This window comes from Papaver somniferum, chromosome 1, assembly GCF_003573695.1.
Source record: "Papaver somniferum cultivar HN1 chromosome 1, ASM357369v1, whole genome shotgun sequence".
NCBI classification, from domain to species: domain Eukaryota; kingdom Viridiplantae; phylum Streptophyta; class Magnoliopsida; order Ranunculales; family Papaveraceae; genus Papaver; species Papaver somniferum.
The window spans coordinates 153,539,316-153,548,270 of record NC_039358.1 but is presented as its reverse complement, the minus strand read 5'-3'; the positions used below and the strand labels follow the sequence as shown (position 1 = coordinate 153,548,270).

The following is an 8,955-nucleotide window of genomic DNA, read 5'->3' as shown; positions in this document are numbered from 1 at the left end:
GAACAGAAAAAGTTTCCCAAAGTGGTTTCCGATCAGGACAAGCTTTTAGGATCAAACAAACACAAACTTATTAGGTTTATCGTGTCTGCCTGCTCTGATACCAATTGAAAATGCGGGGGTACAACAACCACATCCAACTATTTCGTTTGGCAATCTGTATGGACTAAACTCCAAGATAATTCTGAGAGTATCAACTTAATGAAACTTAATCAAGAAATATATCAAAGAGCTTTATCTATTTCTCAACACAATCAGTAAATCAAACAGATAGAAATCCGTGAACCTAATTGTTATGAGAATAACTCGGATGGTACCAAAGACCAAAGTCCGAGTGTCAATCAAATTTTATCCAACAAACAAGGTCGGATTTATCAACTGTGATTGAACAACACACAACCTGTGATATTTCAATTATATAAAAAAATATAATGCGGAAAATAAATAATACATATACCAGAAATTTTGTTAAAGAGTAAACCACAAATGCAAAAAAAAAAAACCAGGACCAAGTCCAGACTTGAACACCACACTGTATTAAGCCGTTACAGACTCTAGCCTACTACATGTTAACTTCAGACTGGAATGTACTTGATCCCTAACTAAGTCTCACACCGATTCGCGTTCCTTACGCCTCTTGAATATCGCAAGACTCTGTGCACTTGATTCCCCTAGATGACGTCCTTTACATCCTAGAAGTTTCTACGACCCAAAGTAGAAGACTTATAAACAAATCTGTCTCCCACAAATAAGTCTATTCTATTTGTTGTTTCCGTCTTAAGATAAAGATCAAGGTGAACATAAAACTCAAATAATAATCCGGTCTTATACTCCTGAAGAGCATCCTAGAATATTAGTCACCTTACAATAACCAAACTGATTAACATAAGAAGTTATTACGGAATCACAAGAGTCTGAGACGAAGAAACTATTGTGATTATTTTTTTATATCTTACCTATCATAAATAAATCTTGAGAAAATATTAGAGAAGATTAAACTCAATGCGATAGAAAAAGTAAGATCAGGATACACAAATACAAAGAAAATAGTTGGACCTGGCTTCACGAATCCCAATCGAAGTCTTTAAGTCGTTACACATAGTAATGGTTTTCAGAAGAACTGGAAACCTAGGTTAAGAGAGAATCGACTCTAGTTTGCAACTAGGACGCATGAAAGTGTCGGGATTAGATTTCCCAGATGCTAGAGCTTCTCCTTATATAGTCTTTCAAATCAGGGTTGCTTACAATCAAAGATAAGATAGCTTATTAACAAAGCAATTAATATTCACCGTTAGATGAACTCCTGATTTAAGATGCAAGCTAAGTTTGCTTAGAAAATAAGCAATCAATCTCCACCGTTAGATGATTTAGCTTGACACACACAAATAAAATATACCTATATTTAGATATGGATGAACCGTACCTAAATGTGTATAACAAGTTGGCTCAATAACAGTTAACCGAAGTTAGCCATATGAAATTTTTAGCTTAGTTATATTCATCTAGCACTTCTAGACCAAATATGATAATCAACTAATCACGATAGATGATCAAATATATCTAAATGTGTTTTAAGCGAGTTTTTTAAGTGTTCACTATCTCATAGAAATATCCATGGAGCATTTGAAACATATTCGGCTTGGTTTTTAAGTGTACAAAGTACTTATACAAGAACAAATTCATGAACATAATGCCTCGGTTTGCAAACCGAGTTCGCATACCTTAAAGCATTAATAATCCAGGGATTTCAGTTCGCAAACAGAGTTCGCAAACGAACCTGAGTTCATGAGTGTAGACAGTAGTTAGAACACAGAGTACGTGAATAAGTTGTCATACTTACCGATTTTAGAACATAACCACTGTTCGCGAACTACCGTTCTGGACCTTGCCTAGTTTTACCGTTCATAAACCACAGTTCCGGACCCATCACAGATAAACTCGTTTGCAAACACAGTTCGCAAACAAGAGTTCCGGACCTGAACCTGTACTTCACAGTTCGCATACAGGGTACGCATACTGTGATGTATCAAGACATTGACAGTAGTTCTAAAACTCTTGTTAATCGATTTGAAACATCCTTAGAATACGACAATGGTATTCTTACACATACCACTAGCTTCAAGTAATTTTCAAATAATTATTTGATCAATATGAAACATCCCGAGTTAACATCAAATGATTATCTCACACAGATCATGTAAGATGTTCAAGGTAATTTTTACATGATCAATCTTGACTTAATATTTAATTTCTAAAAAATGAATTGTAAACAACTAAAGTTGTCAAGTAGATGATGAAGCATTCTAAGCTTTAAACTCATATTTCGAGAATTATATAAATGAGATAATCTTGACTCGAAATTCCAAATATGTATAACACAAAGTCTATATAGCTATATGACTTAGTCTCATTAGAAGATATAATTGAATAGACTTCTGAGTGATAGATAAGTTTTAGTCTCGAGATACCTTTTTTCGACGAAGTTCCTCCAAGATCTTTAGTAGATGTGCTTCTTCAATTGGTGAATGACATGAAGTCTAATGCTCAAATACACACTTCTATCATAATCCAAGACATAACTATAAGTAGAGTAGAAATCAAGATATAGTTTTGATCAACTAAACTTGAAAAACAAGCTTGAGATAACAATGCTTGCGAGTTCGACCGAGCAGTGCTCTAACAAGGATCAATGTCAACTAATTCAGATTAACGTACAAGTGTAATTTACTTTATAATAAAAAAATTATAATACAGAAGTAAAGTAAATGACACAACAAGATTTTGTTAACGAGGAAACCCCAAATGCAGAAAAAACCCTGAACCTAGTCCAGTTTTGAATACTCTCAGAATTAAGCAGTTATACAAAATCTAATACCAATGTAATGTGACTTTCCCATGTTGGTTGTAAGTTATACTCAGGTGCCCTTAACACCAACCTGTCTGCCTAAGTAAATGATTTTACCGACTAATCATTGGATGCTAGCGGCCTAATGAGTTAGGGACATGTGTCCATTTCTGATTCATCGAGTAGTTTAGGGTTTTCCTTTTCTTTTAAGTTGCATCTAAGCTGTAAGAGAACTCTAATTTTGGTAAGAATGAATTAATAGAGTGTTGTTGGCTGCTACGACAGAGTTACTGTCTTTTCCGATCTATTCCGTCCCATTTCCATTTAATTATTTTTGATTTTTCACCTGAACGTGCTAAGAACAGTACAATTGGCATCAGAGTCGTTCCTTCCTATTATTCATCATGGTGGTTCAGTCTTGCAAAGAGTTACAGGAAACCAACACAAGACAGCAAACTGAGATCGATTCCCTACACGTGAAGGTAAACAATCTAGTTGTGCAACTCAGTACAACGTCGACGAAGGAGGATGTATAGTCGTTGAAGAGTGAGATTGAAGCTAGTATGAAGTCACTTAGGACAGATATTGAAAAGGGTCTGCAATCTCAGTTGGATTTTTTTTTCTAATAGAGATCAAAATGGAGCTCAAAGTTCTAATCAAGGATTCTCTAATGGTGGATCTGCTTTTACTACTCATTCTGGTGGTAGAGATTTCAATCACCCTCATCGCCTGTTGAAGCTTGACTTTCCACGTTTCGATGGAGATAACCCAAATAGCTGGATTCAGAAATGCAATTACTATTTCCAGATGTAAAATATCCAGGATATTGATAAAACATGGATGGCATCCATAGATTTAGATGGTAAGGCAAGTAAATGGTATGACAATTTTTGCCTTAATAAAGATAATATTCCTTGGCAATACTTATGTGCTAACACTTGCTTACATTTTGAAAACCCTGCTCATGAGAATATTGTTGGGCTCTTCAATAAATTGGCTCAGCTTACTTCTGTAGATGCTTATTTTGAGGAGTTTGAGTATTTAAAAGCCTTACTGTTAAGTGTTCATCCTGAATTTCCTGAAACATACTTCATAGCAAGTTTTATTGGTGGCTTGAAAGACGAACTAAGGAGTTCAGTTCTTATGTTTGAACCCAAAACTTTACTTCATGCTTTTTCATTGGCTAGGATGCAGGAAAAGACTTTTTCCTTACAACAGAAACCAATTAAGCCTATTCAAAGACCCCTTCCTAACTTCTTCTCCACCACCAGATAATTTTCATCCACTACCTTCAATCCCAAACCAACTTCTGTTCCATCTACATTATAACCACCACCACTCACCTAAAGTTAACTCCAACTTACCACTGAAAAGACTCACCCCTGAACAAGTCCAAGCCAGAAAATCCAAGGGGTTATGCTTTAATTATGATGATTTCTACAGAAGAGGCCATATCTGTAAGCAACAATGTCTATGTGTTTTGATAGGAGAAGAAGCTGACAGAATTTCTGAAGAATGAATACAGACTGAGCATGAAACTGATAAAGGACCTCTAGTTGAGAGTGATATGGCAATCTCACTACATGCCTTGACAGGTAATGTCTCAGCTAACACTATTAGAATACCTGGTTTTCTCAAGAAGAAGGCAATATCCATTCTTATTGATACTGGTAGTACACATAGGTTCATTAATTCTGCCTTGGCCAAAGGTTTACAGTTCCCCATAGAACAAACTTCTAGTTTGATGGTAACTGTGGCCAATGGTGATAAGACTGTGAGCTCTGGCATTTGTTCTCAACTGAAATGGACTATGCAAGGCCACAAATTCTGTGGTGACTTGAACTCCTTCCATTAGGAGGGTGTGATATTGTTCTGGGTGCAGATTGGTTAAGAAACTTGGGGGATGTCTTATTCAACCTATCAAATTTTATGTATCTCCTTCAAGCATCATGGAAAGAAGATAACCTTACAGGGCATAACACAACAACCATCCTTAAGCATGATGAGTAGCTCTGCAGTCAAAAAATTCTTTCAAAAGCATTCTCATGGATTGGTGGGTCATATATTCTTTATTTCTACAACCACTAGTCCATATCAGCCACCTTCACAGATATCCAGTCTACTCCACCAGTTTGCTGATGTTTTTTCTGAACCAAAGTCTCTGCCAGCCCAAAGAAAGCTGGATCACAAAATACTTCTCCAACCTAATTCACTGCCTGTCAACTTGATACCTTATAAATGCCCTTACATTCAGAAATCGGTTGTTGAACATTTGGTCCAAGAAATGTTACTCTCTGGTGTAATCCAACCCAGCAACAGTCCATTTGCTTCTCCAATTTTGCTTGTTAAGAAGAAGGACAATTGCTGGAGATTTTGTGTTGATCAGGAAGCTAAACAACATTACCATCAAGGATAAATTCCAAATTCCAATCATTGATGAACTATTAGATGAGTTGCATGGTTCAAAGTTTTTTACAAAGATTGATTTGAAGTCTGGATATCATCAAATCAGGGTGTTTTCTTCTGACACCCCATAAAACTGCTTTCAGAACTCATCATGGTCATTTTGAATTCTAGGTAATGCTATTTGGTCTCACCAAATGCACCAGCCACCTTCCAGACCCTTATGAATAATATTTTCCAAGCACATCTTAGGAAGTTTATTTTTGTGTTCTTTGATGATATTTTAATCTACAACTCTTCCTTAGAAGACCATATTATTCGCTTACAAATTGCTTTACAAATTCTTAGAGAAAATCAATTGTATGCAAAGTTCTCCAAGTGTTGTTTTGGTCAATCTGAGTTGGAGTATTTGGGGCATATTGTTACTGCTAATGGAGTTATGGATGACCCTGCAAAGATCTCTGTCATGGTGGATTGGCATACACCTACTAATATTAAAGCTCTTAGAGGGTTTTTGGGCCTCACGGGTTATTATAGAAAATTTGTTAAGGACTGTGATCTTATTAGCAAAGCTTTAACTGACTTGCTGAAGAAAGATTCTTTTCATTGGTCTTCTGCTACCACTGATTCTTTTATTAGACTCAAGACTTCAATGACAACCACTTATGTGCTTGCCTTACCTGATTTCACAAAGCAGTTTGTCTTGGAAACAGATGTTTGTGACTTGGGAATTGGTGATGTCTTTATGCGGGACAACAAAGCCATTGCTTTTTACAGCAAACCACTTGGACATAGAGCTACTGCACTATCTACTTATAAGAAGGAGTTGCTAGCTATTTTCCAAGAAGTCACTAGGTGGAAACATTATTTACAAGGCACTTATTTCATTATCAAGACAGACCATCAAAGTATTAACTACTTCTTGGAACAAAAAATATACACTATCTTGCAGCAGAAGTGACTTATGAAGCTATTGGGTTATGATTATGAGATAAGGTACAAAAAGGGCCCTGAGAATAAAGTAGGCGATGCTCTCTCTAGAAGATCTCACTCCACTGCTACCTGTCATTCTGCTTATTTTTCAAGACCAGCTTGGGCTCAAGAGATCATTGACAGTTATGCTAATGACACTAAAGTTCATAGTTTACTTGCTCAGCTTGCACTCACTCCCAGGTCAGCTGCTAAGTACTCTTACTTGAATGAAATTTTAAAATACAAAGGGATACTATATATTGGCAGTTCATCCACCACCAGGACCAAAATTTTGGATTCAATTCACTATTCAGCTGTGGGTGGCCACTCTGGCATGCAAGTAACTTATGTTAGATCCAAGTCTTATTTCTTCTAGCCTACAATGAAAAAAGACATTCTCTTATATGTCTCCACTTGTTATGTCTGTCAAAGGAACAAAGGGGAGCATACTTTTCCTGTTGGGTTGCTCCAACCATTGCCTATCCCAGATCATGCATGGCAGCACATCTCAATGGATTTTATTGAGGGATTACCAATGAGTGAGAGAAAGTCTGTCATTTTAATTGTGGTGGACAGACTAACTAAATACAACCACTTCATTGGCTTGCATCATCCTTACGCTGCTTCTTTTATTGCCAGAGAGTTTATTTCCCATGTTTTCAAGCTTCATGGTTTGCCTGAATCCATTGTTTCTGACAGAGACAAAATCTTCACAAGTCATTTTTGGCAAGACTTATTCAAGGCATTGGGCACTCAACTGAACTTAAGTACAACTTACCATCCACAGACTGATGGCCAAACTGAAAGGGTAAACTCTTGTCTTGAGAGCTACTTGAGGTGTATGTGTGGTTATTAGCCCAAGAAATGACATTTGTGGCTTCCTCTGGCAGAATGGTGGTACAATACCAACTACCACACTAGCTTGAAAATGATCCCCTTCCAAGTACTCTATGGCTACCTTCCTCCACACCTAGATTTTCCCTCTACTGCCACCACCTTTGTTGCTGTTGTTGAGGACTATTTAAAGCAGAGAGATGTTGTAATTGACTTATTGAAAGTTACTCGTCATAAATCCATGGAGAGGATGAAATTTTTTGCTGATCAGACAATAACTGGCAGAGTCTTTGCTGTAGGTGACAAGGTTTATCTGAAGTTGCAACCTTACCGACAAACTTCTGTGGCTCTGAGAAGAAACCTAAAATTGCCAGCCAAGTACTATGGACCATTTACTATTGTGCAGAGGATAGGTGCAACTGCTTACAAACTCCAGTTACCAGTAGAATCCAGGATTCATCCCGTCTTCCATGTTTCTCAACTTAATCAACATATTGGAGCAACCCACAGTCCATCTCCCTCACTGCCTGTACTGATGGTACTATTTTGGTCATTCATGCAATTGTCCTGGACTCAACAACTATCTTGCGCAATGGTTTCTCTGTACCTCAATTGCTTATTAGGTGGACTAATGCTTCCATTGAAGATGCTGCTCACATAGCACACCATTTTCCTAAATTCCATCCTTGAGGACAAGGATATGCTAATCAGAGGGGCATTGTCATGTGACTTTCCCATGTTGGTTGTAAGTTACACTCGGGTTCCCTTAACACCAACCATGTATGGCTAAGTAAATGTGTCTACCGACTAATCATTGACTGCTAGCGGCCTAATGAGTTGGGTACATGTGTCCATTTCTGACTCATCGATCAGTTTAGGGTTTTCCTTTTCTTTTGAGTTGCATTTAAGCTGTAAGAGAACTCTAATTTTGGTAAGAATAAATTAATAGAGTGTTATTGGCTGCCACGGCAGTGTTACTGTCTTTTCCGATCTATTTCGTCCCATTTCCGTTTAATTGTTGTAGATTTTTCACCTGAACGTGCTAAGAACAATACAACCAACTTTGTATAGTTTAAACCAAGTAGACTACCCATAGCTACTTAGCTTCCTCAGTATCCCTGCTCCTTCGACTTCTAGAGTCACGCACTGAATTTCTACTCCTTTGGATCGTATTCCAAACAACAAAGGAATGAATCTGTTTGGTAACCACTCTAATCAATCTTTGGTAAAATATATGTATGAGTTTTTGACAAAGGCTCTTCCGTTTAAACTAAAAAACTCATTTGTATGGTTAGATCAATCTAAAACTTGATTACCGAAATAACTAATTTCTAGATTCGCAATCAATCAATATAGAACTGAAAGAGTAACTATAAAGCAATGTCGATCTTACACAACTAGACAATCAAGTCTATCAAAAATAAACACGATTCTAGTTGGATCTCAGTCGATCAAGGTTTGTGCACTATAGTCACAAGATACGAAAACTAATAAGAAAATATTCTTCATCTTCAAATCTTCAATTGCCTTCAATGACCTGCACAACACAACTTGATCATTCTCTTGTGATCAATCATACACATAACAGAGTCAGTTAATAATGCATTATCACAAGATGTCTTTAGATCCGCAAATGGTTCTAAAGATCTCGTCGATACTTTGATCTAGTTTGAGTGACCCTTATGTCAGAAGAGAAGGCTCTCAAGAAAAATCAAACTAGGTGCAATCAAAGTTTCAACAATCGTTAGTCAATCAAATCAATAATCTAAAACTAAAATAACAATGTAATTATCTAGTTTCCCACCAACGGTACTCGTATAGCTTATTGATCCCACAGAAGTCTTTAAACGAGCGGTTAAGAGATTTTGCCTAATTAGGGTACTTTCCTCTCCGGATAGACGGCT

At 36.9% G+C, this 8,955-nt stretch overlaps 1 protein-coding gene across 1 annotated transcript; it reads left to right on the top strand.

Moving 5' to 3' along the window:
• Positions 1-7,145: 7,145 nt before the first annotated feature.
• Positions 7,146-7,712, top strand: LOC113352431. Its single transcript, XM_026596251.1, has one exon. The coding sequence runs from the start codon at positions 7,146-7,148 to the stop codon at positions 7,710-7,712; it is 567 nt and encodes a 188-aa protein (XP_026452036.1).
• Positions 7,713-8,955: the final 1,243 nt, after the last annotated feature.